This window comes from Trachinotus anak, unplaced genomic scaffold, assembly GCF_046630095.1.
Source record: "Trachinotus anak isolate AG129_WGS33_773 ecotype Australia unplaced genomic scaffold, CSIRO_AGI_Tana_v1 ptg000020l, whole genome shotgun sequence".
NCBI classification, from domain to species: domain Eukaryota; kingdom Metazoa; phylum Chordata; class Actinopteri; order Carangiformes; family Carangidae; genus Trachinotus; species Trachinotus anak.
Window position 1 is genome coordinate 2,333,272 of NW_027273871.1, and position 23,262 is coordinate 2,356,533.

Below are 23,262 nucleotides of genomic sequence, written 5' to 3' on the forward strand. Positions count from 1 at the left end.
AAGTGATCACGGTTGCAGTGTGAAGGTTTTTTCCTTCTCCTCTCCATCTAAAAGCCATGTACCGAACTTTTTGTCCTGAAACCTTTGCACACACCCTTTTGCAGGAACTAGGTCACCAATCAGAGAGGGGCACTCACAGCACTTCACAGTAAAACTGTTGACTGCTGATTATTAACCTGTTCTCCTGTCACTCCTCCAATATTTTACATTTTATTCTCGGTCCAACCCAATCAAGGTGTGTACTGTTCCAGTGCCAATAGATCCCGTGCTGTTGTATTATTAGTCTTCAATGCAACAAACGTGTCAAAAAAAAATTAGTCTCATATTTAGCCTTCAAGACTTTTCTCTTAAAACTTACCTTTAAATTACCATACCATTACATTTTAGTTTTAATTGTTATATAACCCAAAACAATGTAAAACCAGTTGATTTATATTCAAAACAATTAATTCTCCTGTTTGTCTTATTTTATTCAAGCTTGTTTTTATCATTTATTTTATTTTACTGGTAAATCCTATTGAAATGTCTTTTTATATTGTCTTATTTGTCTTTTGTTAATGCATTTTATCTCTTTTTTAATGACTTAATTGCCTTGTTGTTTTACGAAACCTCGTCTTGTTTTATGAAAAAATAAAATTTTAATCACCCAAAGTTACTTAGAGGAAAAGTTTGATATTTTGAGTAATAAAGTTTATTTGTGCTCTTTCTGAGAATTAGATGAGAGGATCGATGACACGTTCGTGTCTTTTAGATAATATGAAGCTACAGCCTGGATGTAGCTGGTTAGTTTAGCTTAGCATGAAGACTAGAAACAGGGGCAAATAACTAGCCTGGTTCTGTCCCCTGGTAACCAGTACCTTTGAAGCTCATGGAGTAACACATTTTATTTCATTTGTTAAATCAGCGATTCACTCTTTTATGGGAGGTTACATGCAGGACAGATTTTTGGCTGGGAACAGTGACTCCCTGGGGTCTAGAAAAGCAACGGTGCAGCACATAAACCTGTGTATAATGAAGAAATGTAATGTTTACATTTTATTTTTTATTCAAACAAAAAATATATTTAGAGATGTTGGTAGTTGTATGTTGTTACGGTCAGACAGAGAGAACTGTGGGGCTGGTATAACAGAGATCCATAGTCTTCTGTTAATGTTCATTGCATCTATTTTTAATGTCCTACTGTTTGGTTGTGTTACAAGAACAAAACAGCCAGTTGTCTGTTGTTGCCATGTGAAAATATTTAACAATGAAAAAATGATTCAGTGTCACTATTAAATTTTACTTTTGCGTGGTGAGGTGGTTTCTTGTGGAAAGAAAGACAGCTCTTGACAGTTGATACTTAAACAAACCTCTGATAAAAGACTTTCTCTGTGGTGTTTCACAGACTCAGTCCAAACGACCCCTCGGCTGGCCACTCCCCATGAGAAAGTAAACAAAAAGACAAAGACAGGATTAGAGGAGCCTGTCACTAAACCAAAGGACCAATTTACTCTCCAGTCACATCAAGAGACAACAAAAAGACAGATCCCAGTATGTGGAAGGAACAACACCAGTGCTGACGGTCGCACACACAGTGTCCTATTTCTTCCATTCAGTGAAAACACACACTCTCTGTGTGTGTCTTCAGTCAAACCAGTAAAATTGTTCACATGGGATTTTCATTTTTTAGGATGTGCGCCTTTGTTATGAAAAACAGTAAAAGGGACTTTTTGGAAAATGATTTATTTATTGATGTTATGTATTAGTATGTTTGTGTTTATTTTTTATCAAATTCATAAAAAAATCTAAGCTCTCCACGGGAGAAATACAGTTTGTTCCTACACTCATGCCTTCCTGTTACCATCATCATTTATTAATAGTCAATCTTAGTCATTAAGATTTCATTGGTACCTTTTTTTTCAGCTTGAAAGTCGTAAGATCCATTACTAAAACCTGGTTGAAATGAACATTACTGTCCTTCATGTAATATTCTTGCTTGTCTGTAAACTTCCTGTTTGTTGCTACAGTTCTGTTTTGTCTTTTCTCTTCCCTTGTTTGTGTCCATTGTTGGCAGCACACCTGAATCCCAGGTTATCAGAGGCGGAGTCAGGAGTGTTTCCCATCCTGCAGGACCCACAATCATAACCATCAGTCAGTCAGGTCTGCTGCACAGTTGCTCTGTAGGGTCTGAAAATACTGTGGATTTTTTTTTTTTTAATTTAAAATCACCCACCTGGTTGTGACTCCAGCCTTATGATTGGCTGAACCGTCCACCGTGTCGATCCAGGAGCCTCCACGCAGCACATACATTGGCTGCACTCCAGGAAAGGGTGTGGATGTCCATTCCCATGTGTTTCCCATCATGTCATAAAGCCCTGCAGGAAGATTGAACATTATTCTTGTAATATTAAGACGCATGCAGCAAAAATACACCTTCACCATCTTTCACATTTTTTCCCTTTGACCTAATCAAATGTTTCTCAAAGCTAGAAGCGATCAGATTACTCTCTTTGGTTTTAATATGTTTCTGTAACATCTTCTTCAGATATCTGTGTTACAGTGCAGCACTTCAAATATTATATTTTTTATTTATCTAAGGGTCAGTTACCATAGTTGTTCTGAGGAGGAAATGCTGTGACAGGAGAAATGCCATGGTATCCATCCTCTGCAGTGTCTCCATCTGGAAATGATCCCTACAACATGCAGAAAAAACATCAGTTAGTTATTACGCAGCATGTTTTTTTTCTTTTCACATGCTTTTGTGTGAACATATATTGACATTATCTATTGGTGTTCACTGGGGGTGGGATTTGATATTGAATCTGAACCCAGTTCCAAACCTGCTTATCGAACCCGAAATATTTCAAATCCCTTCTTGAATCTTGTCTGAGTGGTTTGTTTGGGTGGGATTGAAGACATCTGTTCAACTGTTTTGTGTAACAACTCACTTTTTGAGAATCTTGATCCTTTCAATCAGGTCAACGACACAATTGGTAATTTTATCATGATTTAAGAACCAATTAGCAGACAAACATTGCACTAAGGAATTTGTTGGCCACGGATCTTAATGAATCTATTTATTTTACCAACTTGGACCCGGATTCAGAACTCACCCCTAATTCTGACTGCATCAGGGTCTATTTACAAACAACACATAATTGCGTTTGGATAGATAGGTCTTACATGACTTGATCAACCAAATTTGTATATTCAGCCAAAGAAAGTTGAATCATTTTCTGCAGACATGAGCGGTAAACTCACATCTCAGTGTTTTTGATATGTTTAAAATAATCATATCAGTGAATCCTAGTCAGAGCATCCTATAAGGACTATATACTGTGCTAATGCTAAGGCTATATGCATTACAGTAATAGTCTGACCTGCCATAGGTTGGTTCTGTTGGCCTGGAACTTGTTTCCCCACGGATAGGTCCGACCTGAAAAACAAGACAGTGAAGAGATAAAAGCACAGCAAATTATACACTGATTACTGAGCTAGGTGGTCATGAAAACTAGTTTCCCCTATTTCCTCTTTGACTCTTGAAGACACATCTCATGTGTATTTTATCTGAAACATGATACAAATCTCTATTATAACAGTGGCACATGCAGTGCAGGGGTCGAGATGGGAAAGGACCCCACTGTATATTCTGAGGTTTCAGTGTATAAACTGTTTACCTTGCAGCCCCCCACGTGCAGCCCACTCCCACTCCTCCTCTGTGGGCAGTCTCTTGCCCTTCCACTGGCAGAAGGCCTGAGCATCATTCCAGCTCACCTGAACCACTGGGAAGTCCAGGCGCTCACGAATGCCTGAACCTGGTCCTGCAGGCTGCACAGCAGAGAGTCAAAGGGGTGAAAGGCGGGCGATGGAGGCTTGATGGAAGGTTACAGAAAACGGTGGGAAAAAAACAGAAATCCAAGCCGAAATATAGAACCTCACCTGTCTCCAAAACACCCGCTCTATAGGCAACCACCAAGGAGCAGACTGGAGGAGAAACAATGAGGTAAAACGGAAAGTTATTCACAAGGTTCATGATTTAATAGTTTTGGAGGTTTATATGGCACAGGAGGTCTTCTTCACTTGCATGGTCAGCTCTTTCTCCTCATATTGATGGACAGCTTCACCCCCATCAGCTCTGAGGCACAAGCTGTTTTGTGCATGAACTAACATTGAAACGACAAAGAGCTGTGCAAGAAGCAGGTAGTAGCCAAGCGTTGAATTACTTTGGAACCCTTGCAATTTGGACGGTACGTGTTGAAAGGACAATTTCTCCCACACAATTATTTCAATAGTGATGTAACCTCTTCAAGTCAAAGCTGAGACTTGACATTTTAATGTAGTATCCATTATTTTATTCCAAATTGAATGTGCTGAAACACAGAGACTGAAGCACAAAAATGGGTCCAAATACCTAGATCTGGTCTATATTGCATATTGTGTATTACTTCCAGCCTTATCCTTTGATTACAACATAACGCATCCTTGTACCTCAATTTTCTGTGTGACTTTGCTCTTCAGCTCCTCAGGCACAAAGTCTTGAAACACAAAGCTCCAGCCAAAGGTCTCAGCTTCGGTTTTGTACTTCTGCGCTCTCACAAAGTCTCTGTGGAGAATGAAGGCAACGTCAGTGGCTTTTTTAAAAACCTATTCAACCTTTTATCCAACTTGTGATCCACCTCATTGTCAGGTTTAACGATTTATTACCTGAAGTCGGAATTCGTGACAGGATATTTGTCTATTTTGAAAGGCCCCAGTGTAACCTCCTTGGTGTGGGACTCTCCATCTCTCCCATCAGCTGCTCTGGTTCCCATTAACATCTTTCCTCCTGGTATATTCAGCATCTCCTCCGCTGTTTAGTCGGGGGAAAATTGTCCAGGTCAGGTCGATTAAACATCAATATAATTTTCTTTTCGGGTATGTTCAGAGGCGAAAAGCAGAGCTCTTACCTGCCACTGCCAGAAAAAACACAGCAGATATCCAGGACACGGTTTTAAAGTTCATTTTCGACGAGCTTGTTTGAGCTAACATTCAATTAGCTTCACGTAATTACACATAAAGTATAGGCAAAGTTTTAGAGACCGAGCAGCAGGACTCAATTTAACGCATACATTCTCCTCCTTTACTGGCGGACACATTTCACGGTCGCAACGGACATGGGTGCAACGACAACCGGGCTCCGGGTATAAACAGAAGGTTCCGCTTTACTTTTTAACTTCCCTGCACCAACGACAAAGAATTAAGTTGCAGCATATTAAAGCAAATAACCCTGTTTCTTGTTTTGATGGGATCGCCGAAATCTATGCTAATTTATGTCCATGGTACATTTGAGAAAAGAAAAGAATTTAATAACTGAAACTTTCCATGTCAGAGAAAACAAAGTTTCGCTGAATCTGATATTTTAGCAATGCGATTATGAGGGCGTGTTTTGCAGTATGAGAATATCCTGAATAAAAGATATATATATATATATATATATATATATATATATACATAGACGGATTTTTATAATTGATGCATTAGTCTGTGAGAATTACATTTGTAGCTGGTCGAGTTAAGGCTACGTTTAACATCCTCATCTACCTCCAGGGACTTTAATCTATACTATGAGCTTATTTTATTTGTGAGTTTTATATCTGTAACTTTATCTGCAAACTACATCATGCTTTTCAGTGGAGTAAATATTTTGCTCTGTAATATAGTTAAATATAAGTATTAGAAAACAGAAACACTTAGGCACCAAAAAGATTATACTACTGTATATGCACCTGTTCCATCCTTCCACTGGTTGTTACTGTTTTAGTCTAAGTGTGGTCCATTACATTCATGCATTCTGCCAAGCAGACAAGTATTTTTGATCCATTCACTCTTCACAGAAAAACAAACAACCAACTCTTTCAGGAGCCAAGAAAACCTTTAATGGGTAGAAACAAAACTGGGTGGCAGAGGTCAGTGCTTTTAACAAAATCTCATAAATAAACCAATCAGAAGGAAGCGTTGACAAATCCATGAAAAAAAAACATGACTAGCATAACAATGGTTTCAGACTGTGATGGATGCCCTGGTGTTTACAGCAGGCTGTCCATCAGACTGGGGTGCTTCAGAGTGCCAAGAGCGGGAACACGTTGACTGAACCATCAAGGTAAACAACTATCCCTGTGAGTATGATAACGGCTGCAGCTTCTTAACTTGACCTTTAACCTCTGAGAGAAGACATTCCAGCTCGCATGATCTCATCCACCAACAAAATGTTGCTGGCGATCACCGTGCTGTGAAGAAAAACAGACCCACATATTAATGAGGAGACGATAAATCAGGACAATTTAAAATATTCCACTGGTCTTGTGTAGTTTAGAAATGTATAATCTCACCATGAATGGAGAAGCTGTTTCTTGACGCTGTAATTGTCCCATACACCTGCATCTCCTGCCACCATGGGTTCCCCTGGAAAACAGGATTTAAAGGTTGTGAGAAAGAATCACACCTCAAATAAACCTGAGAACAGCTTAAAAATAAGATAACCATGATTCAAAGTACAAATATCCAGTCTTGGAGTTAATGGACACAAGTCTCATATATTGTGTTGTTCCTTTGCGATATGAAGAGGGAGGTGAGGCTTCACTACAAACATTTTTGCTCTGCGGCTGTTGTGCTTTGGGATAATTCAGCCTTTTGCCAATTAACTTTGACATCTGTTTAAAAGTGAGTACGTGATGTATTTCAGATGTCTTGAAACAGTAAGATGAACATAATTGTCTATTTATGGTGTGCTGTGGGTCTGACCTGTGCTGAGGTCCACTCCAACGAGCTGACCAGACTCTTTGTACTCCATCTGCAGCTTCAGCACAGTCTCCTGTGGGTCAAGGCCAGAGTTCTGGGCCAAAACCTACAAAGGAAGATGCATCATTAAATTAAATCAAATCAGCAGAGGTTGATTAAGTTTGAATACTAACAGACAACAAATCAATTTCACCGTTTTTTCCTGTCTAATGATAAACACGAGTAGGAGGACCAGGGATTATAATCAGCAGTACAATAGAGAAGCAAAATATAAAAGGTAAGGAAACAAAACCCTCACCTTGGGGATGACTAGGAGAGCATCTGCAAATGCTTGGACTCCCAGCTGGGCTCTGCCTTTAACATTGGGTTTGTGTTTTACCAGAGCGTCTGCCACAGCCACCTCAAACGCACCCGCGCCGGACACAACACTACCTGAAGAGACAAGGATGAAAAGAGGATGCTCAGAAAACACAAATACGACTGCCTCAGTGAGACGAGCACGGTGCGTTTCAACAAAAGTGGATCACTGATTAAAAGACACTTTGGGGGGGGTTGTTCTGATCAGCTGAATACATGTAGGAGAGACTGAAACTCTCCTAATGCAGAGGAAAAGACCAGAGTCGCTGTAGCACAGACATGGGAGACCAGGGAGAGCCATGACGTTAGCATCCTTGGGTGTTCGCTGTGCAAATGAGACCAACTGCATTTTACCAAAGGAAGAAGATAGAAACTTATCTTTACTTCAGATATTTTGTGATACAATCAGAATCAAGAGAAGCTGAATAAAGAAAAATAAGTGGAGCTAGTTTTCCCAAGAGGACACTTGTTATGTTGTTTATATACATGTTATTTATCCCTGTGACATTTGTATAGCAAAGTCTGAAAGGGCTTTACAGAATCACTTTAGACAGGAAAACCTTTCTTAATTATATTGAATTTTAAAAACTGCAATTGCCAAATATTAAGTCAATAAGCCAAACTTACAAACAAATTTAAGTTTCAGGTTCATTAGTCTCTTACCATCTTCTATGGCGTTCTTAACTGCCCGCAGACCATCTCTGACAGCATCTTTGATCTGTGTGAGGGTGTGTTTGTTGGGTCCCTTCACCAGCAGGGTAACCGAGCGAGGGTTCCCACACTTCTCGATGAATGTGTACTTCTCCTCTCCCTGCAAACACGAGTGGGGACATTAACAGCTCTGCCTCAACATCTTCAATATATAAAATCCACAAACAGACAGAGTGGGAGGGGGGGGGAATTGAAGAAGACATCAAGATAAATACTCACCAGCGTGTATTCATAAACCAACCCAGCATGTCCCAAACACTCAGGTGTGAGGTCATCAACTGAATTCATGGCAATGCCGCCGCAAGCGAGGGTGAGCCTGCCAGGGGGGGAAAAAAAAAACACTAAGTATAATTCAAAGCAGTTGTGGACAGCGTGTCCCCATCCTGATGTCAGGGCACAATGTGAAGGGCGCTCCCTTGTGGCTTAGCAAAATAAAACTACTAATGAAGTCAGCAAAGATGACAGTCTTCATATTGTTAAGAAGAGATAACCAGCAGCGTTATTTTTAAGTATGTCTCATCGCAGTCTAAAGAAAAACCAGTTTCCCAGCACACTTCTAACTATTAATTAGTCTATACTAAGTTGGTTTTGTGTAACATTTTTTATTCAAACATATTTATACTTTTAAAAATTTTATAAGCCATTTTTCCATCTTGTAAAGAATGTTGTAAATTCTGCTTCTAAACAGGTGCTCACCCCAAAAACGGAGCAACTGCAACATTTCCATTGTACAGAAAAGGCCACTTATACTTCTACAAGTGAAAATATCTTCATTACCTCTCCATGTTCCTCCTCTTTGCCCTGCGCAGGGCTACAATGCCTTCCTTGGCTAGGGCATCCAAGGAGAATGGGTCGATACCCTACGCAACAGAGAAATGACATCAAAGAGATCAAACTTCCCTTTAGGGAAACAAGTCGCTGTGCACTCATGTCAATTTCAGTGATGTAAATATTATTCTGATCCGCTGAATACATGCAGGAGAGGAATGGGCTCTCCTCATGCAGAGGTACAGATCAGATTTACTGTAGCACAGATAGAAAAGACCAGGGCGAGCCACATAAGCTTCCTTGGGTGTTCACTGTGCACTTAAAAGGATTGATCAGAAAATGCTTAGGATTCATAAATCAAGTGTGAAATGGGCCTGTAACTTGGTGAAGAGAATTACTGACAGAGTCTTTTAGAGGCAGAAACCTGATTTAAAACAGGTTTGATACATCAGACATTTGTGTTTACTTTTATCTAACTAATGTTTGTTGTATAGACTCAGTTATTGAGGCCAAACAAAGTCAAAAAGAAAACCGATTCAGAGAGGAGACTTCCATAGAGACAAACTCTCTTGGGATAATATTGTATCAATATCATCTAAAGGTTCATTAAGCAGAATTTCTAACATAGCATCAACTCAAATTAGCCAATGTAATGTGAACATGTTCCCAGAGCTGCTGATCCCTCTGAGAAGCAGAGTTAAAACAAACATCTACAAACCCAAACAAACTCTTTTTTTCTCCGAGTTAATCAACCAAACCAAACCAGTTCTTAAATGATTTTTTGATTCTAATGGGACACCTGTGTTGCTCCATCTCTGCTGGATGTGAAAAGGTAATTTGAGGCATTTCTTTTCTAACATTAGCCAAAAGAGCTTCATCAGCTCATTGCTGTGACCTCTAGAAAGCATTGTTTGTACATTATACAGATGTGACAACTGACTGTAAACATCTGCTATCCAGGGAACTCTGAATGTACGACTATGAACAGATCTTTGCTCTTTAAAAAAAAAATACCTCCAGCATATTGATTTTCTGCTCATTTCCTAAAATCCTTCACTGTTTTAAATGACTGGTTGTGTGATGCTTTTATCATCCTGCACAGTGGTTTTTTTGTACTTTAAATTGGTTGTTTTTTAATGCACACTTTGAAATTAAGCACTGTAAATGAGTTCATGTATGAATTGCTCCCAGTACAGAGGCACAGAACTACAGCGCAAGTTCCCTGCAGGTAAAACATTGATGCCACATTAATCATCTTCAAGCATACCTTCTGGTTAATGACGACAAAGCCCTTCTCCCCATTGGGACAGACTTTGTTCTTCAGGGCAATGATCTTCTGCACACGATCCTCAATGAACTTCCTTTCTGCAGCCACAAGCTTCTCCCTCTCCCCTGCGCTCTTGTAGAAGAAGCCAGAGTTGACCTCTGTCTTTTCATACTCCAAGGAGACATTGCAAGTCAGCACATAGGCATCCTCCACCCTCTTCTTCATGTCTGGATGTCGTGCACCATGGTCCAACACCAAACCTCTGATCAGCCTGAGAAAGAGAAACAAAGAAACTGATGCTGGGACCCCTGTGCACCACAATCAGTAACTATCAGTAGCAGGATGAATTGCCTCTTGCTCCAAGTCTTTCTTGAAACTCACTGTGTGTCGCAGTCGGTCTTATGCTTCATCTCCATGATTTCCACCATGTACAGGTCAGTGGGTTCATTGGGTTTAGCGATAGCCAGCACAGCATCTACTACAGCCTGCAGACAGACAAATCAGTTGTCATCTCACAGCACAATAATTAGAGGAAGTAATAATAATTAACTCAGTGCGGTAGGACCCTTTAAGATATGAAAGCTTCCAAATGCTCCTGTATGTTGAGCTCCATTCCCTCATGTCTTACCTCAGTGAGCAGATCTGCCAGCTCTGCGTGGACCTTGGTCCTGAGAGAAGTGCGTGCAACGTTGATGAGGGTCTCTCTGTCCATTTCCCGAGTCACCTTCACCTCCTCCAGAACAGCCAAGGCTTTCTCTTTTGCTGCCTCAAAGCCCTCAGCAATGATTCTTGGATGAAGACCCTGCAGCAAGAAACCAAGGGGAGTTATTGAAAGAAATGTATCCTGTTTGAAATAGTGAAAACTGACATGGAGTCTGAAAGGATTCACATACCGAATTAGGTTACTAAAAATTTGACTTTACAGTTTTACAGGCTTTCTCTTTTACCTCTGACACGTAGAGGTCAGCCTGCTTCAGCAGTTCACCGATGATGAGGACGTTAGAGGTTGTTCCGTCTCCTGTGATGTCATCCTGTGCTGTAGCGACCTTTGCAATCAGTGATGCTGTTGGGTGCTGAATTTGCTGAAAAGACAAAAAAAAAAAAAAAACAGTGTAAAAACATCAAAACCAAAGTTGTCATTACAATGGTTATGCAAAACCCCTTCACCATTCATAGAACAATAGAGCTGCAACTGATGATTATTTTCAATAATAATCTCAGCTGGTTGAGATGTGAATGTGAAAAAAAGTGAAAAAAAAATGTCAATGTAAGCATGTTTATAAAGCAAGACACTGAAGGACTGAGGGTGTGAGATTTAGTGTTGATCACTTTGACCAAGTTGTGGTTTTGCGTCCCATAAGGTGGCAAAACCATACGTTTGATACCTTTCTACAATAACAAAAGAAGCCATATTCCAAATAATAAATGATTTCCCGACATAAGCAGCAAACAAGAACTTTTCTAAATGTATACACATAAGACAGGCAAAACTGTGATTTCAGTGTTGCTATTAACTAATCAAGATTACAATCTCAAAGCAAATCTGTCCAGGTGTGTAAAGCCTGCTGTCAGTTTTGTCATGTGCAATATCCAAATAGCAGGAGCTGCAATTTTCTTCATAAAAAGATGAAATGTGTCACAATGCAGCACAAATGAAACATCGTGGTGCTACACAGATGCCCCCGAGCTACAAATCATATTCATCAGAAGTGAGGGATCATGCTTGTTTGGTACAACACCCAGCAAATTATTTACATCATCATCTTTTTCATTTTTATATATATATATATATATATATTTTTTTTTTTTCAATAAAAAAATAAATGCAAAAATGACCACTCCAACTGAAATAGTGTGATTTTCTGCACATGGTTCAGTCCTAAAATGTGCAAAGAAATAATTACACAGGTCTTGAATGCATCGCCACACAGATACATACAAAGGGTGTGGTCACAGTGTTAACAATGCATAAAAACGGGAGAATAAGCAGAATCGTTTTACAGCTTTGCACTTCCTTACCATCTCATGTAACAAGACGTTGCCATCTTTGGTCAGCTTAATGTCTCCTGCTCCAGACACCAGCCTGTGGAGCAAACAGGCGGGGAAGGGTTAGAGTTAACCGGGCAGAGCAGAGGCTGCTTCTCTGCAGACCCGCTGTCAGATCATAAAGTGATTGTCGACAGTTTGTCAGCAGAGGTTAAAGTTTTCAGTCAGACATGCCTTGTGCATAAATCAGTTTCCTGGGCTAACTGTCAGTAGCAGTTGTTAGCTGTGTGCTATTAGCTGATTGAACTTCCTGTAATATCCCACCTGGCGCTGATCAAATTAACTAACGTTGAGCAGTGATCAAGTCATAAATTCGCTTATCAATCACACTGATTAATGTTAAGCCACGGTAGCAGCAGCTAGCCGAGTCCTAGCCGAAACTCAAAGTGACGGTATTAGCGTTAGCATCATCTGCTAACCGGCTGCTACTCATGCTAACGTTAGCTCTGCGGTTGTCAAAGCGGATCATGACGATGACTGGGCAGGGCAACATGCGCCGGGAAAATCCGTTATCCGTTGAGCGACTGGAGGCCTCAGCTGGCAGAAAAATGTTATATAGTTTATTTGTTTTTTTGTGGTGGAGAATGATCAAGTAGCTAACGGGGGAGGCTTTCCGATTTTCAATTAAACACATAATGAAGTGGTGACGGAATGACTCAGAATGATTACGCCGTTGCCGGTGAGTTGAAGCTAACGTTAGCTGCTAACGAGCTAGCACAGAACACACGCTGCACAAAGGGCTTCGGCAGCACTCACATTTTCATGGTCCCCTTCGGTCCCAGGTTACTTCGCAGCACGTCCTGAAGCCCCCGGGCGGCACTGATGTTAACCGCCAGCGCGGCCTGGGCTCTGGCCACCTCTGCTTTTGGGTTCAGAGCTTTCACGGCAGCCATGGCGAAGTAAAAGTAAGAAGGTAGCGGCGGTCGGGAGTCCGCACTGCTCGGGCTCAGACGCTAGCGAAAGGGGAGTCTTTTTCCAGAAGGCTCCAACACGTGTTGTCGTGGTGCTTTTACGTGACTTGTCTGGGCTCGGAAAACTTAAAACTCCCTCTTCGCATCAGCGCTGCTTTTTATATTTGAGTGTTTTAAAAACAAGTTAGTTATGGTAGTTTTGCCCACTTATCAACATGGGGGCATTAGGGGTAGGTTACATTAGTGCTGGCTGTGGGTCATAACTCTGAACAATCAAATCAAAACAGGCATGAAACATATATTTTTAGATGTTTTACGCTATCTGAAGATTTCTGTGTCTCAGATGTCCATCCAGATAAAAGTCCATAAACCCGTTTATAAATGATAATAAAGAGGCTGCACATATAACTGCAGAACTTGCCTGAGAATCACTTTTTACAGTTTAATTTAGTATTAAGGTTATTTATGGATGGTTGACAATAAACACGACGGTACATGTCAAGCAGGTATTGTTAAGAGTGAATACTTTTCCAAAATGTAAACAAATATAGGGTGAAGAAAAATGGGTCTCCAGTTGTAGTTCACTGAATCTGTGGCAATATTATATTGTTTGTTTCTTGTGAACATTTCTATCTTTTCATATGAGTGAAGAGTGTTTGTCTTCTACTTTTTTTTTTTAGTCAAATCTGGTACCACTGATCCAGTTTTAAGTGACTGCTTCCAGTGTTGGAATTAGTAGGAGTAAGAGGCACTCATCTCCTCCAAACAGACATAAAAACAACATTTGTAAAAGTTCAGTGAGACTACGGTTTATATTATTATTAACAAAGGCACAGAAGTTATTATTTTATAAAAGTCAAAGAAACATGTGCACCATTTAAATTTCCCAGTTAGCTTGGAGTGTATGTCTTTCTTTTTTTATTAAATCTAGTTTTGGATAGAATAGATTCAAAACTCAAATGACCAAAGTGAGTCATTTGAGCAGTGGTAGAAAACAATAAAGTATATTTAGTCAAGTACTGGGCTCAAGTATAATTTCGGGGTACTTATACGCTTGAGTGTTTCCCTTTTATGAAACTTAATATCTGGACTGCTCTACATTTTAGAGGCAAATACTGCACTTTTTACTCTACTAGATTGACAGAGATATAGCTACTTTTCAAGTTTAGATTTACAAATATTATAAGTAAATTTTAATGTTAAAACATTTCCTTAAGTAAAAATTTGAATTCAGGACTTTTACTGTGGTATTGACCCCTTTACTTTAAATAAAAATTGAATTGAATTGAATTTACTTAAGTGATGGATGTAAAGACTGTCTCCACCTCTGCACCTCAATTTTTGTTTTGTAAATATTTCTAAATTATAACTAATAATGCATGAATAATGCACAATAATATCTTATTGTTATACAAGTCACAAATATTTCCAGGACTTTCACTAGGTCCTAGAGAGGAAAAGTATTGTTAAGTACAGTCATTTGCTTGAAAAGAAAAAAGGAGGGGGGTTAAGGGTTTGTTCAGATTTCCGACATACACTGAAGGCGGCATCAGTCACACCCCAGACAAGCGCTGATTGGCCAAATTACGTCACATTTCTGATATGGAAATATTGCAGTCTGTTTATAACAGGAAGTTTTTTTTAACTCAGAAAATCTCTGCCACCATAAAGAGTTGTGAGTGCTCTGTTGGGTTTTTGCTTCTTGGTGTGTTCACTGTGTGATGATTCTCCCTGTAGACTCCAAAACCTGGTCACCAACCGGGCAAAACGGGTTGACTCCATATATGTGGTTCTACATCATTTGATTCATCTTGAAATTGTTTGAAATGCTAGTGAAGAGTTTCTTTTTTTCTTCTTGTCAAATCCAAGTTAAAACATTCAAATAGCTTTTGCTGTTTGACTAACAGTGGGACATGAGCAATTTTAGAAGCTGGTGGCAGTGAGTTTTGGCATTTTTGCTTTAAAAATTACTCAAAATGAATAATCTATTGTCAAAAGCTGTTAAATTAATTCAATGTTAATCAACTACTCGTGTCTGCTGGTTACTGGGTGCCTGGAGTAACCTGACATGTAAAGCAAGGGCCATCAGTTTTGCCCCAGGGCCCAAAGGGGACTAATCCAGCCATGACTGTGTCTGATGTGAGGAAGTGAGCTGTAGTTTTGAATGATATGCTCCTGGATGTGAACTCAAAATGAAGAAACAGGATCAAGAAGTTTAACAAGCTGAAAGCTTATGTCACAGCATACAACACAGAATGTACTCTCTTACTATAATTTCACACAATACACGGATGAATAAAAGACTCTTAGACTCTTTACATTTTCATCAGAAGTTTACTTCAATATGTACAACTAATTTTATTAAAGCACTGCATTTCACATTTACCACACTGAGATATTACTCCTCTCCTGTCCACCTCTTTATTATCATAAGATAAATTAGAATACCCCACTTCATTTACAGATACAGCTTTGACCATATCTCTGGCTTGGTCAATAAGCCCACCATGTATATCTACGATCTGACCATTAAAAATAAACATTAATCTCAGCACACAATCACCTGCTTGGCCTTAATTCATTGCTTGATATAGGGAACCAGCCAAATCAGTCAGTGCACAGACGTTTGTACTGTAGATACTGATTAGTTCTGCTGAAGTCAAAAAACATTTTCTAATCATTTCAATCACCATCTCTACAGCTGAAAGAGCAAGTGTCATGAAAATTCAAGTTAGAAAAGAATCTGGAGATTTAGTCAGTTTAATAGAGGGGACAAAAATGGGGGGGGGGGGGGGGGGGGGGCGGCTCCTGAGTCAGCGCAGCTTCACCCCAACATCTGGACACTAGATTCTTGTAATGAGCAGAAATTAAAAGACTGCTCTCTAAATTAAAGTCAAACCTCCGGTTCTGACCAGTGTGTTTGTGAACTCCAGCTTTTGTAAATCTTCATGACAGTGTCATTACGAATCTTTTGATCCGTCCAGCTGATTTTGAAATTACTGGTGCACACAACAATCAGCTGGCTGGATCAAAGCCATGTAAACATAAAGTGGTATTTAGTGGAGGAGCGGATACCTGGTGAACTTTTACTGAATATAAAGCTAGAGTCGGACTGAGGTCCCACAACACGGGCCCCTATCTCTGACAATCAGCTTCACTGTCAATTATAGAACACTGATTTGTAAACAGCACACTCCTCTTTGTAAAAATGACCATCCCTGGAATATTTAAAGAGGCGTATTCAATTTATGAATATATGGGCACAGTGTTTTTGTTGTGAGATACTCAAGGCAGTTACTTTTGCTTGATTTGTAGTGCAACAGGGCTCACAAGTTTTCTTTTGAAACACATTTTTATGAAAGACATATTCAGCCCCTGTGACCAGCACTAGAACCGCTAAATGTTTGAGTCATTTCTCTTCCTGGTATCTCAACACTCAGACACTGATAAAAGTTTTTTTTTTTTTTTTTTAGATCATCATAAAAAAACACGAGATGATTCTTTTCAAAACTGACCCTTTCAATGAAAGAGACAGTGAAGAGGAGGAGTGTATCAAATTATATTTTGTCTACACACAGTGCATTAACGGATCAGTAACACAGTAACTGCTGTAACAGATACAGTTTTGGTGATAATCAATTTAACCTCGTCATCTGAAATAAGACATTCTAGGCCCACACAGAAAAGGGGAGTAAAGACACAAAGAAAAAAGGGAAACAAAAACTAAAAATGTGTTGAAGTCATGCCAACGTCCGTGGCAGTGCACACTCTGATGGTTGGTTACGCTCTCTACAGATCAGTGTGATAGTTGCAGTGGCTGCTGAGAGGTTCTCTAGGTGTCTGCAGCTACTTCAAGGGCGAAGTCTTCATGGGAATCATTATTCTGGATTCCATGTGCTGAATGAGAGGGACTGTGGGGTGAAGAGGAAACAACACTCTTAGCAACAGGTTTCTTTGTCGTGCTGTATGTTCCCATGGACACAAGAGAACAGGTTGCTGGGAGGAATCAGGTGAGAGAATCGCAACAAAGAAAAAGTTTACATGCGCTGTTGTAACCTGGACAAACAGACAACCTATGTGATTTTCCACCTGTATTATCTTATTTAATTTGGTTGATATTTCATGAATTTGTTGGAGTGTTTTTTACATTATAATCATACCAGAACACTATGTTTAGACGGCCTGAAGACTGGAGCATTTTAGTAATTGGTGAGAATGATGATTAATTAACTACTGATTCAATCCTACTGTCTTTATATTTTCTTATCATGTAGAAACAAATCATCCATCCATCCTTGATTGTCACTAATAAGATCTCCACAATTTCACACAATGTAATGCATAACTATGTGATTCAAGTTGTTGCACCTGCAACACAAAAACCTCAATAACATATTTTTATTAGTTTTAAATTACAATTTGTTCAGAATCATTCATTTGGATGAAAGAAATTTTTAAAGTGATAACATGTTTAGATCACATCATCATCGTGATATGATTCCACTCAAAGTTGATGTTTTATATTATCCAGTTTTGTCAGAAAGGTAAAGACAGAAGAGGCAAGTTACCTGTGTAATAAACAACTTCATCCCAGCCTTCACGCTGCCAGGCTGCATTTCTGGTGTCTTCTCTGGACTGAAGGTCTTTGTAAGCTAAATAAATAAATAAATAAATAAATAAATATTAGGTTTCAATTTCAACGCAAATTCACAAATCATATCTACAGTCTTCAATCTATAGCTCAGCTCTTAAACTTTTTAAATGACATAGATTAATTCCATGATCTAAAAAGTGTGTTATATATTTCCTGAATAGTCACACCGATACTTGGTGGAGAAAATGGAGAGGGCGCATAAAAGATGCGGCTAGTACACTAATAAATTAGAAACATTTGTGTAATTATTTGCAAAACAGTGATGCCCTCATATTGCAGAACTGAACTGATACTACAGAGTTCATTAAACCTGGAAACACTGCTCACCCCATAAGTGATGAACCGTGTACAGGCTTCCTATCTGTGAGAAAAAGCCTCCCACTGCCTCATGATTCTGCTGGCGGATCTCAATAGCACGCGCCCTGCAGAGCAACAAAGAGTTGTGTTACATGAGAGAAAGAAAAAAAAACAATCAAAGCTTGTTACTGAGGAATTGCACTGATTAAATCACTACCATGAATTTGTAGGTTTTCATGTTCAAAAGATACAGATATTATCCCAATAATTTCTTTATAATCAGAACATCAAATTTTGATGTTATAACCTCTGAAATGTTTTAACCTCCCCAGCATGTTTGACTTTATTACACTAACAGGCAAATTTCATCATCATTAGGAATTTTATTAGATACGCACATATATTAAATCCCAGGTAAAAACAGGTCAATTATGCTTGCAATTTAAAAATTGTGTGTGATATTATCTGCTCATGCTTAGGAGTCATGCATAGATTTCATAGTCAGAAAGTACCGTTGACTCATATTCATCTGCTACAATCTGTAAAACCAATAAAGAAGTAGTGAGGAAATTTCTAAAGCTCATGATATCCTCAGACTAACTTTCAATATGAAGGCACTTTGATGACTTTCTCATAATACATGTGCAAAAACAAAAGAAAGAAAAGGAAAAAGATTTTAATAAGTTATGTCTTACCAGTAATTTCCCCACTCGATCATCGTCCCGGGCTGAGATAGGAAATTGAAGAGGGGAGAGATGTGGAAAGTAAGTTGTCGGTCTGTTCATGAGAGCAGCAGAGAGGAACATATATCTATGTATGATGGGAGGAAACTGATTAATGTGAAAGAGTCAGCGTTACCCTGAGTTGGTATGATCGGAGCTCATAGATGTTGGGTCCTGAACGAGGGACGGGTTCGTTCCAGAAACTGAATTCCAGCAGCAACTGGTTCCTACGAGACAGCAGCATCTTCCCTCTCTCTCTCCTGTAGTCCATAAACTCCTACAGCAATGACAAACGGTAACATGTTAAATCGGCTCAGCCCAGCAACTCTTGAATACATCTGTAAAAATATTACAGCTCTGGTCATATAGCAGGATAGATGAAGATGATAAAGTTAGCATCCAACTCCAACAAACAAAAATCATTTGTTATATAATGGGTTCAGTTTTGTTGGAATACATATGAATAAATTCTTCCATGAGCTCTTAAATAACCTGGGTTACTGTGAGTTAATTACCTAGAATCTATGTGAGAATGTATAAATTTAAACAGAATTTTTTACAAATGAATTTATCTCAATAATCTGCCTGTTTGCCATTAATAACAGCTTCATTTTAAATAGTTTGTGTCTGCTTTGATGAATAACATCAATGTGCGCAAGACACCTGATATAGTGTCAAATGTATTTGTGATTTACAAATATTGTATTCATTTTTTCTTCAACAATATTGTGTTCTTAAAATCAATTAAAGTGATACAATAATACAGTATGGATAAGGGGGGGCTGGATCCATTAACTGCACCTACCTTATTTACAGTACACACCTACTTTTCTCTAAATAACTTTTGAAGATAACTGCGCCAAATTTACAATCACACCAAATAGCTGAAAAATCACAGAACACAGGGAAACAGAAACTGGCTCGTAGGATCTCATTTGAAGGGTGCACTGTCAGAGAAGGTGAGCAACACGTCACCGTTAACACGCTGCCAGTTACTGGTCTAATCCGAGCACCTGTTACCTTATTCTGCCTGAGTTTGTTCATGACTTCGGTGAGAGCCGGGTATCCTCCCCGATATCTCCACAGGTGAACTAGAATAGAAGGAGCAGAAGAGCCAAAAATAATGCTCTCAAATATATCCTGGAGTGTCTGTATTTCTTTGGGTAAGATATTCTTTTAATTTAACAACTGTGGTTTAATTATTTATCTCTATAGACCACCTGTGATGCGGAGCTGGTGTAATGAGATTCACTGAATCAACCATGAATTTCTGGTCAGTTCCCATAAGGAAAATCTTGTAAAATGTGAAATGGCTGCTATATTTACATTTAGTAATTTATTAAAATGAAAATGAGACAATGAAAGTTCTTCCAATTATGTAATAAACATCAACTTTGCTACCACACGAGATCAGTTAAACCTGATCGGAACCAAACACCCCACCACAAAGCAGAGTCATAATAATAAAATACTGAAATCCAGTTGAAAAATCCACAACTGAATGAAGAAATCAGTTGCAAAAACTGTTAATTTCAGACATGACAGCCACCTCCATGTAAACAAAATCTCTCAGAGCAAAGTACTGCAAGTGGTGCACAAGTTTTACTCATGCAGCCTTTTGGATTAGCTTCACTGAGGCTAACATTAGAGGCAGATTACAGCTGAGAAAGGACAAATGTCACCATACAAACAAAATGGACAGCAGCCAGGAAAAGTGCAGCACAGTCACAGCTAAAATTAACTGCAATATCAAAGCTGTCAAAGTGCAGGTTTGTGTCACCGAGGAGGAAAGCAACTGCAATTTTCTTAGGAAATGTCAGAGAAAATGTCACAAATCAAAAAAGTTCTCTAAACCTCACTGTTTCCCAGCAGCAGCAGCAAACTACTGTATTTCTGTCAAGTAACATGCAAGGCTCGATGAAAAAATTAGATATATTTCCAAGGTGACTGATGTCTCATTGATTTGTGCAAGTGTTTCAATACAGTCCACTTTTGAAGCCTTACTCTGTCCATTATTTCTTCAAAAATCTGATTAATCTTTTAGTTTATAAAATGTCAGTCTCTAAATTGCTCTTCACGTTTGAGAGGAAATTTTTTGCTGCTTTCTGTTGATTGATTAATCACCTGCTCCTTTTAGCAGTTCTTTTTAATTAATGTTTTGTCTTTTGAAAAGGAAGTTAATGTTTCATTTAAACTACCCGGGGCTATCAGTCAGTTCACAAGCAGATGTATCACTTGCATGTATTTCAGAGTGCAGTTAATGTAACCTTGAGACATCTGCGCTCTCACCTGCCTGATCCTGCTCTCCGTACCATGTGTTCCAGGTGCCCACAAGCTCACAAGGGTATTCAGGGTCAGCATGGATGGAAGGCAAGACGTCCTCACTGAGGGTACAAATGCAACACACACACAAATGTGTAAAAAAATGCGAAACATCTGCAGTTTCCAAAACCAGAACCTTGATCGGTCAACTGAATGAAGTCAGTTAAGGACGACAGACTTACCAAAGTTCATTGTAAGCATCGAGGCATTCAGGCTTGACGTTGTGAACTGCAAAGAGACAACAAAACCTAAGTTGATCACACACCATAAGATTAGCTTAGGCAGAAAAGTTTTTCATTTTCAAATCCATCTTAAAATATTGACGAGCACATAGCGTTATCTTGGTCAGCGTACCGCCTGGTACTTCCAAGTCGTAAACAATACGTACACTGTATTTTGTACAGATTGTTGTCTTCTTTCTTGGCGAGCAGATGAGAGTGAGCATCTTTTCTTGGGTCGACCTTTCTAACAAACAGAGACTTGAACCAGCTGTCTTCACGAAACCCTGAAAGGCTCCTGTGGTGGAACAAAACACAAAAGTTGGATGCAACCAGCATTTCATCTGCTACACAATGAAGAAATAAAAGACAGGCCAACAGATGCAGCACACAATTATGGTGTGTGTTCTTTACTCGTGTTTCGTAATGAAAGATACGTTCCTTTGTTTTTCTTTACTACTCCTGCTCTTTGGCTCTGCAGTCCATGTCTGGCCTGCTCACTAACTACAGTGAGGCCACTCAAATTATTTCTGACAGTACGTGATCTGGTGGGAGCAAAACTAAAGTTTAAAAGCAAACTTAAAACATCTCTTTTTGCTAAAGCATATGATGAGCTACCACGTGTGAGGTTTTTCCTTATATCCTTTCCCCTTCTTTTCATGTTAATAGTGTAGAGCGAGACCAATTAATCCTCCAGAAAGGCCTGTTAGTTCATTACATTTCTATCCAAATTGGTGAACGGTTGGCCTATAATTAAGTCAGTGTGAAAATCAAAAGTTATGTTTGAGGTAGTCTAGAAACTGTTGATATGTTGGATGCAACATATTCATGGTATGCACTTAATGTAGAACACACACTTATTCAATGATAAGACTGAGATCAGAGGAAAATACACTAGGTGGCATTGTGCAGTAGTTAATAACCTCTGCAACAGAAAAGCCTACTTGGTACAAATACTTTTCGACTATCCAACTCATTCAATTTACAGAAACCTCAGCAACAGTGAAGGAAATAAGCTGTACATGCTGCACATGTCCAGAGGACCAGTCTACACAGACGCCTAAGCAGCCTTCTCACATGAGTAGTATTAAGTTTTCTGATAATAAACTAGTTTAGGACTCAAACCTGCGGCAGCAAGAAACTGTGTCACACTCTAATCAAAACAAGCGCCGCTGTGCAGCGACTCGCTGTATTTTGACCTTGAAGTTATTTTCAGTTTGGGACTCACAGAAACTCACTTATGATTTTTGTATAATTTCTGCAAATGGCAACTATAACTTATAATCGCACAATATTATTAGGTACGCAAGGTTGAGCGCGAATGCAAGTTGCTTCACAACTTTGCGATTCGAGAGTGATAATTAGCATTAGCGTAAAGTTAGCAACTTTAGAGCTAGAGGGGCTAACTCCAGCTAACTCCGTTGAACGGAGTCCTAAACGTATCAGGTTAGCGTTAGCTTAGCCACTTAGCATGCCGGACCATGTCATTGGTGCAATCTCTACCGAAAGTAAACACGTTTTATCTGACATCTCTGCATCTGCAATAGCAAATTCCACTTGCGAAAGTCTAACCTTACGACAAGCGTGACCTGTCCGTTCGCCTGGAGCCCATTCCCCGTCTGTTTGAGGCCGTTGCCCACTCTCTGAAGGACTCTGGTCGCCATCTTTCCCCTGGAAGCTGCTGTCGGTCGAGGGCTGTTTGACTCGGGCTGCAGCCGCAGACCCGGCTGGTCCCGCAGGAGCTGACGTTATTTACAAGGACGCAACCCCATGAACCTGAATCAGTTCCCATTGTGTGCTGATGATAATGCACAGAAAGTGGTTGAAATTACATCTATAACTCTGATTTTTAGGTTTTGAACAAAGCACATCTCTGTTGATAACTTGCATTTTCCATCGACTAATTAATATAACTTATTTAGTTTTGTATATAACTCACATAAGTCTCAAAACATAGGACTGACCCAAATACTATTTTCATTAACACAAGCACATTTCAATCAATGGATAAACTACCAGACAGATCCAAATACGTCTTAGTAAATTACAGCAAACTTACTAAATACATATCAATAATATATTACCAAGTCAGGACTTTACCATTGACTGATACTGATTTGAAAATGCTTTTGCATATGTACCCCATGCAGACAATAATAAGTGTCAATGTTTTATTAAACCTTTATCGTGTCTTTCAAAAACAGATTGTTAGTCTGGGTAGAAATGGGCACAA

At 39.2% G+C, this 23,262-nt stretch overlaps 3 protein-coding genes and 2 non-coding genes across 5 annotated transcripts; all 5 read right to left on the reverse strand.

The window, feature by feature from the left end:
- Nucleotides 1–502: 502 nt before the first annotated feature.
- On the reverse strand, nucleotides 503–5,149 carry sumf2 (sulfatase modifying factor 2). Its single transcript, XM_071506066.1, has 9 exons — nucleotides 4,926–5,149; nucleotides 4,684–4,828; nucleotides 4,468–4,582; nucleotides 3,919–3,963; nucleotides 3,657–3,807; nucleotides 3,360–3,415; nucleotides 2,588–2,672; nucleotides 2,213–2,354; nucleotides 503–2,103 (listed from the first exon to the last, which is right to left on the reverse strand). The coding sequence occupies exons 1-9, from the start codon at nucleotides 5,005–5,007 to the stop codon at nucleotides 2,001–2,003; spliced, it is 924 nt and encodes a 307-aa protein (XP_071362167.1). The 5' UTR covers nucleotides 5,008–5,149; the 3' UTR covers nucleotides 503–2,000.
- A 722-nt stretch (nucleotides 5,150–5,871) lies between these two features.
- cct6a (chaperonin containing TCP1, subunit 6A (zeta 1)) lies at nucleotides 5,872–12,879 on the reverse strand. Its single transcript, XM_071506075.1, has 13 exons — nucleotides 12,662–12,879; nucleotides 11,879–11,942; nucleotides 10,807–10,941; nucleotides 10,488–10,661; nucleotides 10,241–10,344; nucleotides 9,860–10,130; nucleotides 8,602–8,684; nucleotides 8,044–8,140; nucleotides 7,777–7,924; nucleotides 7,055–7,188; nucleotides 6,760–6,862; nucleotides 6,348–6,420; nucleotides 5,872–6,245 (listed from the first exon to the last, which is right to left on the reverse strand). Exons 1-13 carry the CDS (start codon nucleotides 12,796–12,798, stop codon nucleotides 6,173–6,175), a joined length of 1,596 nt encoding a protein of 531 aa, XP_071362176.1. The 5' UTR covers nucleotides 12,799–12,879; the 3' UTR covers nucleotides 5,872–6,172.
- LOC139637708 (small nucleolar RNA SNORA22) lies at nucleotides 7,307–7,446 on the reverse strand. The gene has a single exon (XR_011694675.1). It is a non-coding gene; the product is annotated as a small nucleolar RNA SNORA22 (small nucleolar RNA).
- Nucleotides 8,775–8,911, reverse strand: LOC139637707 (small nucleolar RNA SNORA22). Its single transcript, XR_011694674.1, has one exon. It is a non-coding gene; the product is annotated as a small nucleolar RNA SNORA22 (small nucleolar RNA).
- Nucleotides 12,880–15,130: 2,251 nt separating the features above from the next.
- Nucleotides 15,131–23,118, reverse strand: LOC139637402 (protein NipSnap homolog 2-like). Its single transcript, XM_071506078.1, has 10 exons — nucleotides 22,602–23,118; nucleotides 21,200–21,327; nucleotides 20,994–21,039; nucleotides 20,779–20,873; nucleotides 19,510–19,580; nucleotides 18,626–18,766; nucleotides 18,463–18,494; nucleotides 17,798–17,892; nucleotides 17,385–17,468; nucleotides 15,131–16,727 (listed from the first exon to the last, which is right to left on the reverse strand). The coding sequence occupies exons 1-10, from the start codon at nucleotides 22,691–22,693 to the stop codon at nucleotides 16,663–16,665; spliced, it is 849 nt and encodes a 282-aa protein (XP_071362179.1). The 5' UTR covers nucleotides 22,694–23,118; the 3' UTR covers nucleotides 15,131–16,662.
- Nucleotides 23,119–23,262: the final 144 nt, after the last annotated feature.